The 24,066-nt window shown below is 46.5% G+C and overlaps 1 protein-coding gene across 2 annotated transcripts in view; it reads right to left on the bottom strand.

Annotated features, from left to right (window-relative positions):
- The window catches only part of PROSER2 (proline and serine rich 2), a 58,571-nt gene that overhangs the window by 4,651 nt on the left and 29,854 nt on the right, over positions 1–24,066 (bottom strand). For both annotated transcript variants that reach the window (XM_069547240.1, XM_069547239.1), the window contains exons 2-3: positions 18,298–18,516; positions 181–433 (exon numbers count right to left, since the gene is read on the bottom strand). In XM_069547240.1, coding sequence (XP_069403341.1) covers positions 181–433; positions 18,298–18,435 — 391 coding nt within the window. In that variant the 5' untranslated portion in view covers positions 18,436–18,516. The remainder of the gene's footprint in view (positions 1–180; positions 434–18,297; positions 18,517–24,066) is intronic.

Raw genomic sequence — 24,066 nt, 5'->3', positions numbered from 1 at the left:
ATCTATTTGGTTGGTCAGTCAAACTACAGAGAGGATGCTTCCCCCCTACAAAAAATTTGATCAGCCCCACAAGTTTCACAAGCTTCCGTACAGGCTAGAAACGCAGAGACCACGAGAAGAAGGAGGGCCTCTGTGGCTGGCACCACACAAGGAGCCATGTCAGGGTGCTCCTGTCCTCACCTGTGGTCTCCTTCACCTCCTCAAGGCTCTCAGGCTCCCCGGCTCCAGGGCCCGGCTGCACCAAGTCCACGACATCCTCTGGCTGGGAGGGAGCGGAAGTGCTCTCTCCCAGAGGCCTCAGAGAGCGCCACTGGGTGTCACCGGCACACAGGACCTGCTCCTCAAAGTCATCTTCCAGGGAATCAATTGTCTCTTCAAAAAACAGGAGGACGTCCTTTTCCTCGTGTGTGAGGTACCTCAGGCTCTCATCATCCTGTACAAAAGGTTTGGGCATGAGGAATGAGATAAGCCAACAGTGGCTTCACAGAAGGGGACCCACAACAACACAGAGATCAATACAGAGCCCAGGATGGAAATCATGGACCCTCCAATTTCCCACCTGGGGAGAGTGTACTACCCAGGTAACCGCTCCGGCACACATCTGCCTGTGTGTCCCTCACCATTAGACCTGCATGAAAAAGGAGGTTGTCCCAAAGGTGTGGCAAATTATGGATCTTAGACAGTTTTGTTCCTTGTAAGTCAACAACAAGAAAGCAATTCTTCAATACCTCCAGAAGAGGCCTTTTCAACTCACCGCTAACAGATAACACATGGTTTCCCCTTAGTAACAGTGGGGGGATCTCTGGTTAAAGACGGTGGAGTGAACTTATATATTTATCTCATCTCCCTCCAGAAACCTTACTAAAACAAAAATGGGCTTTATTTTTTTTAAAATACAAGTCACAAAGACAACTGTAATAGGAAAAGAGGTGACAGCAATATCTGGGAAGATAGACAGCAGAAAGAAAAGTGGGAACTGACGCAGAAGACCCAAGAAAAGTGAATTTTGGTCAGCATCTGGGGGCAGGGGCAGAAACCAACTTCCTGTGGTCTGGGGCTCAGACTTCACAGGGGTCAGCACAGTGTGGGGGTGCTGGGAGGTTCTGGAAGTCTGGCTAAGATGACACTGAAAAGAGCAGAACTGGATGAGAGGCTCTTTCAGAAGCAACTAGGTCACCCAGGCAGAAAACTAGACGTTTATTCTTAAAGAAGGTAAAGGAGGGATCAGAAGGGGTAGGGGCATCAAGCTGAGTTTACGGTGAAGAATCACACTGATAAAGGGGAGTCAGGGAATCAAACTGACCCTCTCTGGACAGAGGACCTTCTCTGGGGAACTGAATGATCCAAGTGCCAAGAGGCTCCAAAAGATCACTCTACCAGTGAAGTCACAGTCAACCACCCCAGCACAGAATATTTATAATCAGTTTAATATCTCACTCTAAAGCATGTGCATATAGCTAATGATCACCAAGCAGGCTAGAAAAACCTTTAAGGAGAAAGACACATCAAAATAAGAAGGAAAAAAAGGCAACTTACAAGAAATAAACCATGCGGAATACTGAAAATTCCAAGAAGATCATGAACATTCTCAGAGAGATCAGAGGAGAGACCAAATCCATAAACTAGAATCTGATGCTACTTTAAAAAACTAGAAGAAAAGAGCTCTTAGATATTAAAATGACAGGAAAAAAAAGCCTAGAAATAAACTAGAGTAACTGGAATAGCACAACAAAAAAAGTAAAAAAAAAAAAAAAAACACATTTTTTAAAGCAGAAAATTAGAGAATATGTGTAGGAGGGCCAACAACTGGCTAAGAATTCCAGAAACAGGAATCAGGAAAAACAGAGGGGAGGAAATGATCAAAGTAAACAGGCAGGATAATTCCAGGAAATGCCCTTAAACAGAAGGATGCAAGTTTCCAGATCAAAGGGTTGTGAGAACGACCTGATAAACAATAAACCAGTGCTACACCAGGCCCATCCCTTGAAGTTTCAGCCACGGGAGATCAGTTATAAAGTTATAATTAAAATGGTATTTTATCAGAGTACAAAGAGAGAAGAAGACGAATGAACAGAAAAGAGAACCTGGAACAGCCTGACCCACGTACTGTCACCTGATTTACAACCAAGGAGCCTGCAGTGGGAAAACACTGATCTTTTCAGGCAGTTGTGCTGCAAACAGTGAATCGTGAACTCACACCATACACAGAAGCTCATTCTGATGCACTGTAATGGGCCTTCAATCTGTTTTAACAGACCCTCCAGGTAATACTGATGCACTAACATTTGATATGCATTGATCTGGTTTATTTTCTCTCAATAATATCTTGTAGTTTTGAGTGAACAGATTTTACAGTTTTTGTTATTTCTCTTCTTAGGTATTTGATGTTTTGTGATGCTGTTAGAAATGGCATCACTTTAAACATATTTTTATTTATTTATTTGGCTGCACTGGGTCTTTGCTGCAGCATGTGGGACCTACTTCCCTGATGAGGGATGGAACCTGGGCCCCCTGTGCTGGGAACGGGAATCTTAGCCACTGGACCACTGGATTGCTCAGATATGGCATCACCTTTTAATGTCTTCTAATTGTTGCTGGTCTGTAGAAATACAAGATATACTGACCTTGAAATAAGTAAATTTAACAAACTTGCTGCACAACACTAAGTTTATCTGTAGGTTCTCTTCAGTACTCTGCATATACAGTGGTGTCTGTAAATGAAAGACTTTTATTTCCTCCTTTCCATTCCTCATGCCTTTCATTTTTTTCATTTTGCCTTATTCTACCACCAGGGTCCTCCAGTTAGCTGAACAGGAGTGGCATTTTTGTCTTTTGCCCAATATTAGGGAGAACGTTTTCCACATTTCACCATTAAGCATAGTGTTTGTTGTAGGTTTTAAAAAAAAATGTTATTCATCAGATTAAGAAAGCTCTCTTCCATTCCTAGTTTGCTAAGTGTGTTTTTCCTTAAAATAATGAATGGGTTTTAAACTCTGTCAAAGGCTTTTTCTTCCTTTGTTGCAGTGGTTCTCAGCTAGGAGTGATTTTACCCTGCATGGGTCACTGGCAATGTCCAGAGACAATTCTGGTGTCACAGTTTTCTCCTTAATTCTGTTAATGCACTGAAGTACAATGATTGATTTTCAACTATTACCAACCTTGCATTCTTGGAGTAAGCCCAACTTGGTTGTGAGTCTATCCTTTTTATACATCACTGAATGTGATTTGCTAATATTTTGTTTAGAATTTTTGCATGTATATTAACAGGACAGATAATTTTCATTGTCATCACATTTTGCATGTATTTCCTTTTTCAACGTTAAACTTAGAAAACAGTGTGCTCTAAGATTTTAGTTCACAGAGTATCTTTTTGCTCCACTTCTTTTACAAATATTTATTTATTTATTTGGCTGCACCGGGTCTTGGTTATGGCGCTCGGGATCTTCGATCTTCAGCGCAGCATGCAGGATCTTTAGTTGCATCATGTGAGCTCTTAGTTGCGGCATGTGGGATCTGGTTTCCCGACTAGGGGTCAAACCTGGGCAGCCTGCATTGGGAGTGTGGAGTCTTAGCCACTGGACCACCAAGGAAGTCCCTTTGCTCTACTTCTTTTGAGGCTGAGTGGGGTTGGGGAAGGAACAGACTGATTTTAAGAGCAATTTTTTTTCCAGTTGAAATTGTAATAGTTTCATATTAACTAGATCTCTCTAAGTTTGTCAGCTTACATACCTAACAGGTATGTAGCCCCTTAAATGGAGAAGGCAATGGCACCCCATTCCAGTACTCTTGCCTGGAAAATCCCATGGACGGAGGAGCCTGGTAGGCCGCAGTCCATGGGGTCGCTAGGAGTCGGACACGACTGAGTGACTTCCCTTTCACTTTTCACTTTCATGCTTTGGGGAAAGAAATGGCAACCCACTTCAGTGTTCTTGCCTGGAGAATCCCAGGGATGGGGGAGCCTGATGGGCTGCCATCTATGGGGTCGCAGAGTCGGACACGACTGAAGCGACTCAGCAGCAGCAGCAGCAGCCCCTAAAAACTATTTTCCTTCTAATAAGAGCGTAGGTCTGAAGCACATTAGGAGAGTAGCAGGATACTATAGGGGAAAATGGGCACAATGCATTCCTTATTTAATACTTTTTATTAAGCACTGAACCAAAGAAGAGAGGAGCAGATTTTAAAAGAACCAGTGTAATATCTTAGAAGTCCTCTGTGTCTACAGAATATATGACTAATGGATTCACACTTTATTCTGAGAACTCCAGGATCTGGCCCTACCTGGTTTTTAAATGTCACTCCTACTTCTTTCCCCTTTCTACTCTATAAACGGAGAAGGCAATGGCACCCCATTCCAGTACTCTTGCCTGGAAAATCCCATGGACAGAGGAGCCTGGTAGGCCGTAGTCCATGGGGTCGCTGATAAACTTTTTTCTGTAAAGGGCCAGATAATAAACATTTTGGGCTTTGCAGTCTTAATGGTGGCAACTATTCCACTCTGTCAATGTGGTGTGAAAGCTGCATGAGATATGTAAATGAATGAGCTTAGCTTTGTTACAATAAAACTTTATTTACAAAAGCAGGCTGGGGGGCCAGATTTAGTCCGCAGGCTGGGGTTTGCTAATTCTTGCCCTATAATCAAATCAAATCACTTGCTATTTCCTGCACCTGTTTCTCTGTCAGCAATGCCCATGTCTACACAGCCACATCTACCTGTCCTTCCTGATCCAATTTAAATGACACCACACCTCTAGCCTACTCCCATAGCATCCACTGAATCATGCATTCAAATATTTGAGCATCTAGTAAGCATTGGGCCATGTAAATACAAGGGTGTAAATGATGTTCTTGCTGTCTGGTTTAGTCCCTTTAATGAGGGCTTCAGACAAGAAAATAAACACTTACTTTAGTGGGTAGAAAAGACTATGACAAAGTGACTATGGGGTGTTGGAGAAACACAGAATGGGCATCAATTCACACTTTTGGGACAAGGAGTCTGATATGGAAAAATTCTGGAGAAGAAATGATTGTCACTAATGTTGAAGAATTGGGTGAAAATTAAACAAAAAGAATCCAGGGATATGTATTTTGGAGAGATCCTGTTGGCCATAGTGTGGAAAACAGGAAAGAGTTCAGACAACTGAACACGGAAACAATTTAGACAAAAGTTAAAAGTCACCTAAAGAAGAGCCGTGGTGATGGGGAGAAGGAGAGAGAAGGAGATGGAGCTGAGGGATGTTTAACAGGAAGTATCAACTCTTTGTATAAAATTCTATTTTTTACTGTAGTTGTTCATCACCCATGCATTTCCCCTTTGCTAGACTTTACAGGAAAGACCCACATCTGAGGTATCCATGAACTCTGCACAGAGCTGTCACGTGTCCAGGAGGCAGGCACTGAAACCATGTGTCAGCTACCTCCTCACCATGTAGGTCTGTCCTGGTGCTTTGGCCACCAGACACAGAGCTTTCATAACAAATCCAGCAATGCTACTCAGTCTGTGATTTTTTTTTTAGATTTAGTGCATGTTGGTGGGATCATCTCGGTCACAACGTATGGCACAGAGCTTCCTGTCTCCTCTTTCCTGTCTGCCTCAGTCTTGCTGGATTATCGTGCATCCATCATTCAGCACATGCCACCCCTCATGACTCCCAGAGTCACCATAAGACATTTCCCATTTTTCTTCTCTCTATGCAAAGCCGACAAATTGCCAACATCTACTGGATCATAGAAAAAGCAAGAGAATTCCAGATAAAGTTCTGCTTCATTGACTACACTAAAGCCCTTGACTGTGTAGATCACAACAAACTGTGGAAAATTCTTAAAGAGATGGAAATACTAGACCACCTTACCTGCCTCCTGAGAAACCTGTATGCAGGTCAAGAAGCAACAGTTAGAACATGGAACAATGGACTAGTTCAAAACTGGGAAAGGAGTACGTCAAGGCTGTATATTATCACCCTGCTTATTTAACTTATACACAGAGAAATCACAGAGAAACTTATCATGAGAAATGTTGGGCTGGATGAAGCACAAACTGGAGTCAAGATTGCTGGGAGGAATATCAATAACCTCAGATATGCAGATGACACCACCCTTATGGCAGAAAGTGAAGAGGAATTAACAGCCTCTTGATGAAGGTGAAAGGGGAGAGTGAAAAAAGATGGCTTAAAACTCAACATTCAAAAAACAAAGATCATGGCATCTGGTCCCATCACTTCATGGGAAATAGATGGGGAAACAATGGAAACAGTGACAGACTTTATTTTGGTGGACTCCAAAATCACTGCAGATGGTGACTGCAGCCATGAAATTAAAAGACGCTTACTCCTTGGAAGAAAAGCTTTGACCAACCTAGATAGCATATTCAAAAGCAGAGACATTACTTTGCCAACAAAGGTCCGTCTAGTCAAGGCTATGGTTTTTCCAGTAGTCACAGATGGATGTGAGAGTTGGACCATAAAGAAAGCTGAGTGCCAAAGAATTGATACTTTTGAACGGTGGTGTTGGAGAAGACTCTTGAGAGTCTCTTGGACTGCAAGGAGATCAAACCAGTCAATCCTAAAGGAAATCAGTCCTGAATATTCATTGGAAGGACTGATACTGAAGCTCCAATACTTTGGCCACCTAATGTGATGAGCTGACTCATTGGAAAAGACCCTGATGCTGGGAAGGATTTGAAGGCAGGAGGAGAAGAGATGACAGAGGATGAGATGGTTGGATGGCAGACTCAACGGACATGAGTTTGAGCAAGCTCCTGGAGATGGTGAAGAACAGGGAAGCCTGATGTGCTGCAGTCCATGGGGTTGCAAAGAGTTGGACATGACTGAGCGACTGAACATGCAAAGCAGTTCAGCTCAGTAATACAGTAACAACAGAAAATGCTACAAGTCTAAAAGGATTAGAGTTTTTAGCATGACGAAGGCTTCCCTGGTGGCTCTTTACCAGTTGGTACAGAATCTGCCTGCAATGCAGGAGACCCAGGTTCAGTCCCTGGGTTGGGAAAATCCCCTGGAGAAGGAAATGGCAACCCATTCCAGTATTCTTGCCTGGAGAATTCCATAGACAGAGGAGCCTGGTGGGCTATAGTCCATGGTGTTGCAAAGAATCAGACACGACTGAATCAGAGCAACGTTCACTTTTAGCATGACAGATGTCCCTCTAGTTAATAATTACAACCACCACCGATGTTGTTAGGGTGACATGAAAATGCTAACAACCAAGAACAAAGATAAACGTTAAGCCCAACTTTTCATTGAATCAAATGTCTTGGGAAATAAACTACTGCTGTCTACCCTCTTCCTCCTACTTTGACTTTCCCAACTCCGTGTTTCTATTCCCTGGACTTTGAGATAATCTACTTTGGGAGGTACCATGATTTCTGTTTGGTTGGACAGACAGTAGAATTAAATAGGCAGCTGGGCTGGAAGAAACCATCAGCTTAAGACATGCCCATTTCACACATTAAGTGAGGAGCAGATGTGAGAATGGGGGGCTTCCCTGGTGGTCCAGTGGTTAAGACTCTAGGCTGCCAGTTCATGGGGCCTGGGTTCAATCCCTAGCCAAGGAAATTAGATCCCACTTGCTGTGCAGCGCGGCCGAAGATTTAAAACAAACAAACAAAAAAAGTAAGAATGGGTTATATAAACCTGGCACGTCTAATCCATCCTCAGAGCAAGGAGTCCCAACATCAGATTTCATTTGGAGAGTAAGCTTAGGAAGGGAAACTCCCATTCAACCATTTCATGTTGTGCAACAAACTGTGGGACTCAGGGGCTGAGAGAACCAACCCAGAGAGCATGCAACCCATCCAGCTCCCTCCCTGAAAGTGTGAAAACTGGCTGCAGAGGCACTGCTGTGACTTCCTAAGTGGCTGAAGTATTTCATAGAGTGGCCAAGGCCAGAACTAGTTCTCTGCTTGCTTTCTATTCTCTCTAGTCATTTCCCTTTCTAATCACATACTAATCCAAGACCTGTGCTTGGATGCCTGCTCTTCTTGTACATCTGATCCGGAGTTCCTCAAGCTAACGTTTCTGCCTCAGTGTTACTGCAAAACACGAGACATAAGTCATTTTTAATGGGGCAAGTCAGCAGTCGGAGCCCCTGGCCCTGGCAGTCTCAGATTCTTGCATCCTCCTCTGTCCAGCCTCTCTCACTCGAGTTAGAGTGTGAAGGGCGGGCTGGGTGACTTGTTCATGATCAGCCTGGCCTTGAGCCTTGACCAAGGGCCAAACACGCCGTGGACTCAGTCTGTTGACTAATTCCCCAAACAAGCCGCTGCCCTCCACATGACCCTGCACTCTGCGTGTACCCAGGAGAGTCAAGGAAGCAGAAACAGAGGGAAGCCCCAGTGCTGAGGGCCAGGGGTTCAGGGCCAGGAAAGGGGCAGATGGCAGGTGGCCGAGAGAGCTTCCGTCTGTGTCTCTGACCCCTGGAGATGCTGCTGCTGCCTCTCAGGCAGGGATGTTAAAGAAGACCTCAGCCTCGGGGAAGCCTGACAGGCAAGGCGGCAAGCACAGGCGCGTCTATGGAGCCAGGAAGTGGACGGGAGGCTGGCCAGGGCTGGGGGCAGCTGGAGGGCTGGGCAGTGACTGCTAGTGGGCTCGGGGTTTGTTTTGGATGATGAAGATGTTCTAATTTGGCCGTGATGATGGCTGCACATCTCTGTGAATCTACTAAAAACCACTGAATGGCATACTATAATGGGTGAGCCACAGGGTCTGTGAATTATATGTCAATACAGCTGTCATAATATGTTTAAGAAAAAAAATGCAAGGCAGTGGCCTGGACGCCCCACGAGAGGAGGGAAGAGAGCTGGCTTCCTGGTGGGGTGGCCCCTACTTGATCGCTGGTGCTATTGGACAGGAGACATGCTACCTCAGTCCCCGGAAAACGAAGCGGAGAGGGAATGAGGATAAAACACACAGCAGCTTTCTTGGAAAGGGTGAATGGGAGAGAATGTACGTTTGTCCCTATCATTTGGAAGGTGGTCGGCTGACAGAATTGTTTTTTGTTTAAACTCCCCTCCTATCAATGGAGTTTTTATTTTTAAAATGTTTTCCCTCCTAATATTCATTTCCTTTTTTAAAAATTGGAGTATAGTTGCTTTACAATGTTGTGTTAGTTTTCATACAACAGTGTGAATCAGCCATATATCCCTTCCCTCTTGAGCCTCCCACCCACCCCCATCAATGAAGTTTTTAAAGTGCATATTTGGGCTGAGGAGTAAAGGGAAGTTCTTTATGGCTACAAGTCTCCAGATGCTAAAAGAGAAGCTAAAAGAACCGTCCAGAAAACCATCGCTCACCTGTGCTACCCTTCCCACCACACTGCCTGCGGGTGGGGTCTACAGGCCTCCCAGGGAAACACTGCTTTGCTTCAAGAACTGGGGAGTACAGACATTTCTACCCTAATCTGTGTACTGTGATGGTGAAGAAATAATTTCTAATGTATTCAAACCAGAAAATTCAAAATGCCAAATCTACTGCTGTAACTGTAACATACAAGTTTGAGTCTCCTAGGAGCAGGACAGATCCCGATCTCTGCGAGGTCTGCCCTCTCCAGCAAAGATGACAGCGCAGCGTCCCTCTGGTCCCCGCAGGTCTCCGAGGGGAACATACTCCCGGCCGGACGACAAACTCTTCCAGCGACTCCGACCAGCCATGATAACAGTCAGCAATCCTAGACATCCTTATGGGAATTCTGGGGTGGGACAGGAGATGTGTTTGTAGGGAAATGGGAGAGAGAATAAAACCTTTATATCGTTGAAGAAAAACGTCAAGAAGGCTTAAAACACTCATACTAAAATAGCAGCAGCAGTGTTAGTCGCTCAGTCGTGTCCGACTCTTTGCAACCCCATGGGCTGTAGCACCCAGGCTCCTCTGTCCAGGGTATTCTCTAGGCAGGAATACTGAAGTGGGTTGCCATTTCCTCCTCCAGGAGATCTTCTGGACCCAGGGATTAAACCTGGGTCTTCGGCATTTCAGACAGATTCTTTACCGTCTGAGCCACCAGGGAAGCTCCCAAAACCCCACTTTAAAAAATCCTGAATTAATTCAGTTTTGAGGCTTCATTTCTACGTTCGACTTCTTTTATTTTTTTATCTTTTGGCCACACTGCACAGCATATGGGATCTTAGTTCCTCAATCAGGGATCCATCCTGCACCCTCTGTGTTAGAAGGGTGGAGTCTTAACCACTAGACCATCTGGGAAATCCTGGGTTTTTTTCTTTTGTTTTGCTTTTCTTTTAAACAAAGAAATTGGGTTTAATGGCAGATTAAGACGGTGATAACTCCCTGTGAGGGAGGGGGTAAAAAATGAACCAGCAGAAATCATCTGTGTCATAAACCAAAAAGAAAGAAGGGGGATGGAAATTATGAATGTTGTTTTTGTTCAGTTGCTAAATCCTGTCTGACTCTTTGCGACCCCATGGACCACAGCACACCAGCCTTCCCTGACCTTCACTATCTCCCAGGGTTTGCTCAAATTCATGTCCATTGAGTTGGTGATGCCATCCAACCATCTCATCCTCTGTTGCCCCCTTCTCCTCCTGCCCTCAATGTTTCCCAGCATCAGGGTCTTTTCCATTGAGTCGGCTCTTTGCATCAGGTGGCCAGAGTATTGGGGCTTCAGCATCAGTCCTTCCAGTGAATATTCAGAGTTTATTTCCTTTAGGATTGACTGGTTTGATCTCCTTGCTGTCCAAGGGTCTCAAGAGTCTTCTCCAGCATTACAATTATGAAATATTATGATGGCTAAAAAATTTCTTGAGATGAACCCAGATCTCTTAACCTCTACTCTCCGGGATTAGGCCACCTTGGGTGTTTGTTTTGGCAGAATCTGAGTTGATACTCACATTTTCTTCCTACAGACACCAAAATGATCTCCCTGACACCTGAGTAAGGCTTTACTAATTTAAAAACCCAAGTTGATGGAGAGCCCCCACCCCCGACACATCAACTAGGAGCTGGAACTCAACATAGAGGCAGCAAGAAGAGAATAGGAATCAGTCTCTTCTGTGAATGCCACGCTTACTTTGGCAACCTCATAAGAAAGCCCATAAGTACATGTGGCCTTTCCCACGATTTCATCACAGTTTAATTATGATGATTTTTAACTAGTCCCCATTGTAATTTTTCACTATGGTTAACGTAAACCTGTACTTCTGGCCGGAAAGAGACACAAACAAGCCAGTGGGGGATGAGATATGTGTGCAGTTTTGATTACAGATCGAAAGAGTCATGGCTTTGAGGGCTGCCTTGAACTTCTCTGAACTGGCAATGTTATAAAGCGGTCCTGACCGATAACGGGAACGCCTTAAGTGCATGGCGTCATGTGTGAGACCCCACATCAGCTTGTCACACGTCCCAGAGCTCCACGCGGCTGTTGGGTCACCACACTGTCAGGTCCCGAAAAGATTAAAGTCGAGTTTTATTCCATCACCTATCTGATCTGGTGTGTAGCAGGCATTTACTACATGTTTACTGAATTGACCTCTCATCAAAGCTATTTAGCTTTGTCTTAAAATAGCCGTCCTGTCCAGGAAGTTTTGGGTTCAATTGGGGAAGGAGCCAGAGCTGAAAGGACAGTGGGGTTGCTACTGACCAGTCTCTTCTCCTTTCCATGCCTCTGTTCTGTGTCTTCTCCTTAAAACTGTCTGGCGACCCACGTGTCAGATTCTTAGTGTCCTGTTTAGACCTCAGTGGAGCCGGTGTGGAGACAGCCTCACCTCCACTTGTTTTACCTTCTCCTTCCACAACTGATGGGTGAGACCAAACGACCTCAAAGGTTTTGGAGAGGGAAGGGGTGGTCAGGAGCTGACAACTGCTATCTGATCACAGCCTCATTCTGTGAGTTGAGGGCCATAGGATTTGTCTGCTGAGGGACCAGGGAGGGTTTCAAGACAGCTTAAAGGAAAGGGAAAGCGAAGTCGCTCAGTCGTGTCTGACTCTTTGCGACCCCATGGACTGTAGCCTACCAGGCTCCTCCATCCCTGGGATTTTACAGGCAAGGGTACTGGAGTGGGTTGCCATTTCCTTTTCCAGGGGATCTTCCTGACCCAGGGATCGAACCCGGCTCTCCCACATTGCAGGCAGACACTTTGCCGTCTGAACCACCAGGGAAGCAGCTTCAGTTAAGTTCAGTTCAGTTGCTCAGTCACCTACACCCAAAGCTTCCTTTGTCACCCTGAAGAGCTGTCATTTATGAATGTCTCCAAATCCTTCCTGAACCTTTTGTTTTGAATCCCATCACCTCTCGAGGCTATAAGTTCCAGAACCACCACAACAACTTTGTATTGTACTGAAGCTGTCCTTACATTTCAGAGGGAAAAGAGACCCTCTTAGTCAAGTGTGCAAAGATTTGGTCCACTCATTCTAGTTCTAGCTGTACATTCTGCTAGAAAATGTTCAGAGGAAGAATTGTTTACGAAAAGAAACAGTACGTGTACACAACCACAACTAGCCGCTTGAAGGGCTGACTTCTTTTTGGCTGGGCTGGGGCTTCGTTGGGGCACACAGGCTTTCCCTAGTTGTGGCGAGGAGGGGCTGCTCTGCAGTTGTGATGCTTGGCCTTCTCACTGCGGTGGCTTCTCTTGCTGCACAGCACAGGCTCTGGAGCACCTGGGCTTCAGTAGTTGCAGCTCCCGGGCTCCAGAGCACAGACTCAGCAGCTGTGGCCCACGGGCCAAGTTGCTCTGTGGCATGTGGAATCTTCTTCAGTTCAGCTCAGTTCAGTTTAGTCGCTCAGCCGTGTCCGACTCTTTGCGACCCCATGAATGGCAGCACGCCAGGCCTCCCTGTCCATCACCAACTCCCGGAGTTCACTCAGACTCATGTCCATTGAGTCAGTGATGCCATCCAGCCATCACATCCTCTGTCATCCCCTTCTCCTCCTGCCCTCAATCCCTCCCAGCATCAGAGTCTTTTCCAATGAGTCAACTCTTTGCATGCGGTGGCCAAAGTCCTGGAGTTTCAGCATCATTCCTTCCAAAGAAATCCCAGGGTTGATCTCCTCTAGAATGGACAGGTTGGATCTCCTTGCAGTCCAAGGGACTCTCAAGAGTCTTCTCCAACACCACAGTTCAAAAGCATCAATTCTTCGGCAGGGAATCAAACCCGTGTCCCCTGCACTGGCGGGTGGACTCTACCACTGGACCACTAGGGAAGTTCAACACAACCAACCTCTTGAGTGATAAAGAGTTCATTTACTTCACCTTCCCAGAATAGCCTAGGTCATAACGGCAGCCATGTGGATAGCCACAACAATCTTACCTAAGCAGCTCTTTCAATTTTTAACTTGTACTGGCTCAGGAGAAAGGTTTCTAAAGAACAAAGATCTGTTCTCTTCCAGGCAACGGGAGTTTAAAAGCTTTACGATACTCTCGTTTAACATTAGGCATTAATGTTTATCTTCTTCTTAAAATAACCTTTGCTTAAAAGAAATACCCACTTCTATAAAGTGGAATCAGACTGTCTTCTAAAAGTTATTTAGCCTCCCTGGGTCTTAGTTGCAGCACATAGGATCTAGTTCCCTGACCAGGGATTGAACCTGGGCCCCCTGCATTGGGAATGCAGAGTCTGAGCTTCAGGGAAGTACCAGAACTTGACTGTGTTTTACTTAAAGAGTCTTACAAGGGGTGCATTTAATCCCATACAATCTGGAGGCCTAAAAACACTATTGCTGATGAATCTTTTATGAGGTCAGAGAATCAAGAACAGGGAGTGTAGAAACTACTACGGTTGATTCTCATTCTAAAGAGACAAATCATAAAAAGACTACGTATTTAGATATATCCTCCACAAATTTGGACTCTTAGAAAGCAGAGTATAAGGATAACAAATTTTTTAAAAACTTAGAGATTCTGTAGTGGTGTAGACAGTTCACCATTCAGGGGAACCTGGCTGCTAATATGGTGTTTTGTAAAAGTCAAATGTTCCACAGGCATTTAGAAAACTCTAGTTGCCATTTAAAATCAAATGCCAGATTTTCTCCGTGTATCCGTTCTATCTAAGCAAGATACACAACTGTGAAAGAAAAAGAGATGACAACTAAAGTTGGCCTGATGATTTTTCCCTGAAGGGAAATGCTTGAAGCTTAAAAAGAGTCCACTGGTCTAGGTAGAAAGTACTGGAATGGGATGGGAACACATCCTCCATCAGACAGTGAGAAGCAGGTAGGTGAGTGGGGTATGGACCGAATCAAGCAAACATAATATAAGAATATAACTGAATGACGTACTTCATAAAAGTATGGATCCCGTAATGCCGTTTCCACAACTGTTCTCTATTACATAAAAGGATGAACATACAGATGAATCAAATATGTCACAGTGCTACTGTAAGATTTTACCGGATAGAAAAGAGTAGAGGGCAGGCATTCTTTAATTTAAAGTCAAGGTGATGCCCCACAATAAGATGGGTGGAATTACAAAATGGGTTTTCCTTTTACCATCTCTTCTTCACTGGTCAAAGAAAGACGTTCAGAAGGCTACTGCTAAGAGATGGATAGAAGAGAGAGCACGGGCCCAAACAAGACGAAGAGGCATAGTGGTGCTGTTCTCCACCTGGGCTAACAGGGCACTTGGAGAAGCTGGTACCAGCAATTAGGAAGCACCGGTTAGACACTGGGCATTTCATCTCTACAGTAACCCTGGAGAAAGAAATCACTATCCCTCTCAGCCCCCACCCCTTTTTGAACTGATGGAGAAAGTGATTAAGTAGCTGTTCCAGCTTACAAAGGGAGGCAAATTTAACTTGAACCCAGGCATGTCTCCAATATCCTGTGTTTATTACTATTCTGAGCTGCTTTTCAGGCTACTGAATAGCATCAGTAAAGAAGAAAGCAACTGGAAAAATGCATACAGATTTCTGGGAGGGCTTAAGAGGAATTATAAACACCTTGGGGAATGGCTTTCTGATCTATGCTTGGCTCCACTGTGGAACCTACGTCCCCCAGCACTGAGGCCCACAAACGCCTTCCAGCACAGGCAGCTCAGAGCTGTAAGACTGTGCTCACCCTGCTCACCTTGACCCCCCTGGGGTTTACAAATGTAAAAGATCAACAGTCTTTCTCATCTTTGAACCGAAAGGTATTTCTAATATTTTACCATAAATATATCCATGATAAAAGTTTCACAATAATCCATTTCTCCCTGTGACTGTGGAGCTGAAACTTAACAGACCTCCTTTCAAAGAAGAGCTTTGGTCTCTGAAGATGACTTCCTGGGTCTGACGTCCTGACAAAGAGTCAGCATCACACGTGTTCTCCAAATCTGACAGAAGAGTATGAAAGCCCCACCTGCCTAGACGGACACTGCATAAAGAGCTTTATTTACATGGTGGTCTCTTACAAACTCCCCAAGTTCATTTCACAGTTTTGCTTCTTCTGATTCAAACATCTTGTAGCTGCTCTGGTGACGTTGGTCCCTCTGAAAGGCTCTGTTCCTTTTCTCCTACACCTTTGTGGCCGAGAGTGTGATGCACCCTCGGGATGAAGGACTTGTCCCCCACCTGTTGGGCATGCTGCTGGTAGGCGGCCCTCAGCTGGCAGTCCCCTTGGGAACCGTCCTGTCAAGGTCAGCCTCCCTCCAGGGGTGTCCCAACCCAGGGCTGATGGCTGAGTAGTGGGCGTCCAGGCTCCACGCTCGGCCCACTGCGAGACAGCTGGAGGGCCTCCCAGCACCAGGGCTCCCTGAGGATCAGCTGAGGCCTTCTCTGGGCCTGCATCACAGTTTCTCTCTCTGCTCAAGTCCTGCTTCCTCTTCCTTCCAGATGCTGAGCCCAGGAATGGGCCTAAGAAGCTTCCTGCATTGTGACCTCCATCTCAGAACCCGCTGCCCCGGGGAGCAAACCTGAAGCCTATTCTGTCAGGATGGACCACAGCCGCCAGAGTGCAGGCTCCACCGGCATCCTCACCTCTGAGAACCTGTTTCAGTGTCTGAGCAAAGGGAGAAATCACACACGGGCTCCCCAGGTGGCATCAGTGGTAAAGAACCTGCCTGCCAGTGCCGGAGACGTGTTCGATCCCTGGGTCAGAAAGATCCTCTGGAGAAGGGCATGGCAACCCACTCCAGTGCTCTTGCCTGGAGAATCCCATGGACAGAGGAGCCTGGTGGGCTACAGTTCATGGGGTCACAAAGGATCGGACACGACTGAAGCAACTTAGCACACATGCACGCAAAAAATCACACGCATAGAAGAGACAGAAAGCGTCCTCCATGGGCAGGTTTGCAGAGCTCCCTCAAGTCCTGTCTGTCTGAGAGTGTATGAGTGTGAGCCACCGCAGAGGCTGTGGTGGGAGGGGGCGTTATGCCTCATGTGAAGAAGGGGCCCCGCAGGACTGTACCAGAGATGGAAAAGCAGCGACTTGCCGGCCCCAGATTCAGAGCACTTGACACACCTGGGGCCATGGTCTCTCCCAGGAGGAAGCAGAAGGGATTATTTTTACTTTCTAGGAAAAGGGGTCACGGAACCCTAAGAGGATGCTAAGAGATCTGTCTCAAGCTCAACAAGACAATGAATGTGAAAGACACAAAAATAATTCAAACACTGACATAATATCCACCGCACCTATTTCCTCAGAGACGGAGGTCATCTGACGACCATTCGCAACTTTATTCTCCCCAGGCTCACAGGGCAGCCCTTCAGACTGTGTTCCTCAGTTAGCCGCACCACATTCACATCAGAGCAGGGCTGTTTCCAAGCTGCGCTTTGGAGAACAGATTCCACCAATGACTGGAGTATTAATCTGTATGTCTTCTCTACCTAGTATTTCAATGTGTCTTTTTAAAAAAACAAGTTGTCTGTTTGGGGCTGTGCTGGGTCTTCGTGGCTGTGTGGCCTTCTCTGGTTGTGGTGAGCAGAGGCTACTCTTCCTTTTGGTGCCCGGCCTTCTCATTGAGGTGGCTTCTCTTGTTCCGAAGCACAGGTCCAGGGCACGTGGGCTTCACTAGTTGCTTAGTTGCCCCATGGCATGTGGGATCTTCCTGGACCAGGGATTGAACCTGTGTCCCCTGCACTGGCAGGGGGATTCTCTACCACTGAGCCACCAGGGAAGTCTCAACATGTCTTTTAACATATACATTTTTTAAATTAAAAAATTAGTCCCAAATTCTCCATACTTAAGGATTTATAGGTTCTCAGATATTCAGAGAGTCATTTATAACATATTTTTCCTTTGGTGAATCAATCAAATAAAATTTATTACATACTTACCAGGGTGGTTGAAAAAAGAAAATATGCAAGTAGGAGTCTGTAAGATTCTATTCTTACTACTAACTGCCCTCTATCTATTTCTTTCTTATGCTCAGCATGAAAAGTGAAAGTGTCAGTCGCTTAGTCATGTCTGACTCTTTGTGAACCCATGAACCGTAGCCCACCAGCTCCTTAGTCCATGGGATTCTCCAGGGATTATCCAAGAATACTTGAATGGGTAGCCATTCCCTTCTCCAGGGTATCTTCCCAGCATGGGATCAAACCTAGGTCTCCTGCATTGCAGGCAGATTCTTTACCATCTGAACCATCAGGTGAGTCCCTATGTTTACCATGAAAGTGAAAGTATTAGTCTCTCAGTTGTGTCAGACTCTGCGACCCCAAGGACTGTAGCCCACCAGGCTCCTTTGTCCATGGAATTCTCCAGGCAAGGATACTGTAGTGGGTATGTTCAGCACAGCTGAAGTTAATTTCAGGGCTCCATGTATCTGAAGGAAATTCATGCTCCCATTAGAAGACAGGCTGAGATGAACAATGGACCATTATTATTACGATTCAAGATGAACTTTCTCCTGTCCTTCCCTCTATGAATATGAAGGTCTCCATCCCTAACTCTGAGGAGTGGGGAGGGCCAAAAGGTCATTTCTTAACTTTAAAGACTTTTTTCTTTTTTTTTTTTTTCACTCAAGTGGCCAAAGCTTGTTGACACTCATGTAAAGGTCTGGATGCTGAGAGAAAGGGATATGGAAGCATTTATACTTGTAAAGGAGTTAAACATCTGTTTTAAAGTGAATTTGATTTATCTTGTGAGGTGTTTCCCATCTTCCAGTCACTGGACGGTAAAGGCAGGTATCTGGGCTGGACTGGGGGCCGCCTTCAGGTACGGTGTGCTCTGGGTTGCAGCAGCCAATTCTCTGCTCTGCATGTGTGCAAAACTTAAGATGACTAACATAAAAATGCCACTTCAGAGAGAAAATATTCCAAAACATCAGGCCAGTTACCCCAAAAGGATGCTGTAACATACTCCTGAGAGGAGGGTGAAGTCAGCCAACATCCAAGCACACAGAGCACCAGAGAAACAGTCACTCACCAGAGTGAGGCTTCTGGAACGGGAGCTGCTGGTCCGACTCTCCAAACTGCTCCCTCTGCTCAGGTCACCGAGCCTGCAGCCGGGCAGTGAATCAGGGTCCATCTCCCAAGAGTCTGACTTCCGGTGATGGACAGGCATCCCCCCAGTAACCCCAGCCGCTGGCTCACTCAGAGGAAGTGGGGAAGGGGCCAGTGTCCCATGCCCAGGTGGTGGTCACCCCTGGAGGAGTAAGCACAAGGTGACAAGGGTTAGTCAGCGCAGATGGGGAAGGCCTCGCCCCCTGCAAGACACATGGGCGTTGAGAAAAGTCAGCTGGCCTAACAGCTTCCACTGTTAAGACAAGTATGACCCCCCAGGGTCAACTTGTTTGGTGATGCGCATTTCCAGTTCTCCTTTATCTCCTTCTTCATTGTGAAGATGTAAGGATTATTTTTATTGAAGTATAGTTGACTTACAATGTTGTAATTTCTGCTGTATAGCAAAGTGATTCAGTCATATATATACATATATATATATATGTATACACACACACACACACACATACATGCTTGTTTACATTATTTTCCATTACAGTTTTATCACAGGATATTGAATATAGTTCTCTATGGTAAACAGCATGATCTTGTTGTTAGCCATCTTAGATAGTAGTTGGCATTTGCTAATTCCAAATTCTCGGTCCTCCCCTCCCCTGCCCCCCGCCCCCTTGGCAACCGCAAGTCTGTGCTCTATGTCAGTGAGTCTGTTTCTATTTTGTAGATAAGTTCATATATAGATTCCACATATAGGTGATATTATATGATATTTGTCTTTCCCTGTCTGACTTACTTTACTTAGTATGAAATCTTGAGGTCCATCCATGTTCCTGAAAATGGCATTATTTTATTCTTTATGGCTGAATAGTAATAAGATTTTTTTTTTTTTTTTTTGGCTGCACAGCATGTGGGATCTTAGTGAACCTGGGCCCATGGCAGTGAAAGCACCAAGTTCTAACCACTGGAGTGTCAGGGGATTCTCATAGTAAGAATCATTTTTAAGGAAAGATGGGTGTACTAAAAGCTGTTTCGGTGCTGAAAATTTGATGAAATCATATTCTGACACCGTCCTCTGCTCTCTGGGTCTGTGCGTCCATGCTCCGCACGCTCCGTCATGTTCAGGTTCTGGCTTCCCTGTGCTGCTCATAAATTCTAGCCTTTTCTGCCTCAGACACCACAACATTATGGTTCCTTTCCAGCCTCATTACAGTTCAGAGTTTAGGGGGCGTGACAAGACCTAATGAATTGCTAGCACAAGACTGACACTTGGGAGGTCCTAGACTCCTTGGAGGCCATGACGCTACTGCAGTTCCTACATAAGATGCTAAGGCCCCATCAGTCAGCTAACACCTTCGGAAACCTCATGTTTTCACTTTCGGGGCAAAGACACTGAAACTGTCCCCATCCCGCAACCCAAGCCCCTTGGTCTCGCACAGTCCTCGGGCTGTTCCAGCAAGAAATTCAGTTCAGCCCCTGAACAGCAGACAATCGAGGTAAACAAAACTGTCTAGCAGACCAAGCAAGCCTAGCGGGGAGTACGGGAAGACGCCGCCTGTGCTCCGTGTGGCCTGACGTTGCAGCAAGTGGAGACATGGGTGTTCTTCCCTCCCTAGACTGAAGGCGCGCTGGGAGGCCTCACAAGCCCCTGAAGATTCCTGCGGGGCCGTGAGCCAAAACAGCCCTAGGCACTATCCGGGTTAGGTATAGGCACTAGTGTGTACATCACTTTGACTCTTTCTTTGGCTGCAGCCCTTGGGATCGTCTGTCTTCACTGTGGCATCTTTAGCTGTGGCATGGGAACTCTTAGTTGCATCATGTGGGATCCAGTTCCCTGACCAGCAATTGAACCCGGGCCCCCAGCGTTGGCAGCATGGTCTCAGCCACTGGACCACCAGGGCAGTCCCAATGCGTGTATTATTCTCAGAGAAAACATAATCAGTATTGAACACTGTTAGGTAGACCTTGTCATTAAAGACGTCCAGAATTACTGCGCAATCTCATAGAAATCCTGAGACGTTAGAACAGATTAAAAAAGAAACTATTCTTCACCCCCATTTTTCTTTATTTCCCAGGTCAATCGGCACTAGTCAAATGGCAATTTAGGAGCGAGGCTAGGGAACAGAAAATTCTGAGTGTATATACCTTTTTGTAAGTTGCTATTATGCCAAATGGTTTTAAAAAAAAGACTTGAGAAAATGTTAAAAGTTTTGCAACTTAACAATAAGAAAGGCTAAACAAATAAGTCTTTAAAAAGAAGAAAAAGCCTAAACAAATAAATAATAAGAAAGCCTGAACTGTCCACACAGCCAATAAAATGCGACTCAGAAGTTCAGGTATCTGTGATGAAACTCCCAAGAGTATCTCTCTAATGAATTAAGTGCCTGCTGTGAGTTGAGCACGCGCACACACACACAGCGGACACACTCAGTGTGTGAATGGCGTGGCCAGTGACAGAGCCAGGTGAAGGCAGACAGAGGTATCACAGCTGCATCCTGGGGTCACGGGGGAAGTGGGACAGGAATTCTTAGATTCCTTCTGCCCTGCAGATTCCTACCTCCTGACTCAGCACTGCCTCATCCTGAACTAAGTCATCATGGCTCACAGAAAGCAGGGGCGGGCAGTGAGGTGTCCCTTCAACATCGAGAGGAAAGGCAGGAAATGAGGTACTGATTCACCTCCAGTGAGGGACCCCGGGGGCTGTGTGCTGGGTGGGACAGGACCTGGCTTGTCCTGCCAAGCCCTCGGCAGACTTGGCTCGGGGTTTGTGCAGAGTGCACCACGTGGGGCGGGGGTAGTAACTGACCCCACCATCCGAGAGCAGGCCTTTCTCCTGTGCTTCTCTGATGGTTCAGTGGTAAACAAGCGGCCTGCCGATTGATGTCGGAGGCGTGGGTTCAATCCCTGGGTTGGGAAGATCCCATGGAGGAGGAAATGACAACCCACTCCGGTATTCTTGCCTGGAGAATCCCATGAGCAGAGAAGCCAGGTGGGCTACAGTCCGTGGGGTTGCAAAAAGTCAGACATGACTGAGCAGGCGTGCACACCTGCAGTTTGAAAGTTATTCTGACACTGTAAAACTGCAGTGCTTAGACTTCTACAGACATTCCCTTGAAAGAAGATGAGGAAACTAATCAGAATTCTTCAGAAGCCAGAGGTTGTGGGGGAGAAAGTGGAGACCTTGGCTCAATACCCTTCACAGGCTCACAGAGTCAAGCTTCTTTCATCTCTTAAGGAAGCAAGCACCAGGGGCTGCTCCTGGTCCTCATTCTCCAGGAGCCAAAAATATAGAATTCCCCAGGAGAGCCACGGAGGGGGGCAGATTTCTGAGCGGGAGGAGGCCGGGTCTGCCCCGTCAAGGGGACAGCCAGAGAGAAAGAAGCAGGAGCAGACCCATCTGCCAGTGGCCAGAAGCTGAGGGTCTGTGAGTTCACGACCACCTCACAAGGTCTCATCTCCTGGCCCAATCAAGCGCTCACGTTTTATGGCTGCAAATGTACGCATTATACAAAGGGAGGCCGGGGTTGCTAAGAGGGCCCCAGAGATGAACACCGCCTTCTCCCCGGGAAGCAGAGCAGGAGGCGTCTCAGGCTAACACCATGGAGGGAACCACAGCCGGGCATGCACGTTCTCTGCTCATTCGACGGAAGCCAAGTGATGCTGAGTAAATGTTTCTCAGCATTTACCAGGAATATCCTTTTCTGCTGAGGCCCAGTTTATCGGGACACGGTTGCAAGTGAGCCACAGTCTTGGTAAATTTCTGTGTGCCGAGTGCGGCCAGTCGTGGCCCTTGGAGCTGGCGGTGCTGGTGGAGCTGACGGTGCTGTGGCTGCTGAGGCCAGTGCACATCCAGCAAGTGCATGGGAGCCAGAAAGGAGGGTGGCTGCCCCCCCCCCCCCGTACGTTCCAGAAAGACCTAGAATGGCCTGGATGGAAGGCAGCCGGCCCTCCTTCCACCATCACCCCCGTCCATCAGAGTTCCAACTGGCCACAGTCAGGTCTGCAGGGCAATCCAAGGATCTGGGTCTTTCCATCACTCACCAAACCCTAGAGCTGAGTCATCTTGTCAAAGACCCATCTCAGGCACAGCAGCTTTCAGCCTCGTCACACAAACAGCCTTGGGGACATCACTGGCTCCTCCTGCCACTCACAGCCAGCCAGCTGCCCGGCCCTGTTGATTCTTCCTGCACAATGTCAGCTGGTTCCACCTCCTTTCTGGGCCCCCTCCAGAGTACAGGACCACATTTTACCACATTTGACTCTGCTCTTCACCTTTTCCACTCTTGACCATCCTGCTGGATTAACCTTGAAACACCACTGTGATGTCACCCTTCTCCTAAAAGCAATCACCCACCCCCACCGCCAGACTGCAGATTCAAAGTTCGTCCTACCCATTGTGCTTCCCTGCTGACTCAGACGGTAAAGAAGCTGCCTGCAGTGCAGGAGACCCAGATTCGATCCCTGGCTGGGGAAGGTCTTCTGGAGAAGGGAATGGCTACCCACTCCAGTATTCTTGCCTGGAGAATTCCATGGGCAGAGGAGCCTGGTGGGCTACAATCCATAAGGTCGCAAAGAGTCGGACACAACTGAATCAACTTAGCATGCACGCCTACCCATCAATCCTTGCTTCCCTTTGCAATCCAACTTCCTCTCTAATCTCAGCATATTCTTCTGATGTTTACCGTTCTCCTACTTCACAAGGAGCAGATTCCAGGTACTAGAAAAAAACAGGCAGGTGAATAAGAAGCATCTCCTCCTCAGGGGAACTTGATCAAGGTATTGGTCCTTAATCTAGCAACGGGTCAGACCAGACCTACTGAATACATCTTTGGGGGTAACACCTGAGCGTGTGCATCTTTATCAAGTTCCACTAGTAATTCTGCCATGTGGTGCCAACTGTAACGGAGGACGGACGCATCACTGTGTTCAGCGCCTTGACACAGCACACGGGAATCAAGGGGAAGGTGCCCACACTCCCTGGGAGGGCTCAGGGACTTTCAGAAAGGCCCCCACTAAGAGATGTTTGAGATTTCAGGAGACTGCTAATTAAGCAAACCGGGCTGGGCATTTGAAACAGAGAGTAAGCAAAGCTATGGAAACACATGGCTTGTTTGAAAAGTGGTGAGTGGTTGAGGCAAAGCGCTGAACTGGGCCAAAGCACAACGCCGAACAAGCTGGAAAAGGGAGGAAGTGCAAATAGATGTACAAGGAGTAGACCTGAGCAAAGCAGGGCGTGAATTTTGTTTTGTTTAATTTAAAAAATTAAAAAATTTTGGGGGGTGTCTTCATTGCGGTGCACACAGGCTTCTCCAGTTGTGGCAGTCGGGCTTAGCTGGCCCGTGGCATGTGGGATGTTAGTTCTTCGACCAGGTTCCCTAGAGATTTGAGGAATAATGACTTATCAGATCATTTTATTGCCTGGGAAACTCCGAAAGGCCCAGTGTCTCAGGAGGTGATACAGGACAGATGAGTTTGGATTTAATGAGAGAAGCAGAGGAGACACCCACAGTCAAGAAACCCGGGGACAGTCTAGAAAGGAAACACTGAAGACAGCCTGGTTTACTTGGAGGGAGAAACCCTGAATTTAAACTTTTCTTGGACTACAACTTAGCTCGAAATTAGCCAGGCAAAGGCTGACCAGACCCAGTTTACTAAAGAGTCTAAACTGGAACAGATGAGTTCCCTTCCATTCAGCTACTAGGCTTTGTCCCACTGGGGTGGGGGGAGGGGATCAACTTCT

The sequence above is a fragment of the Ovis canadensis genome, chromosome 13 (assembly GCF_042477335.2).
Source record: "Ovis canadensis isolate MfBH-ARS-UI-01 breed Bighorn chromosome 13, ARS-UI_OviCan_v2, whole genome shotgun sequence".
Classification (NCBI taxonomy): domain Eukaryota; kingdom Metazoa; phylum Chordata; class Mammalia; order Artiodactyla; family Bovidae; genus Ovis; species Ovis canadensis.
This window is presented reverse-complemented; position numbering and strand designations above follow the sequence as displayed.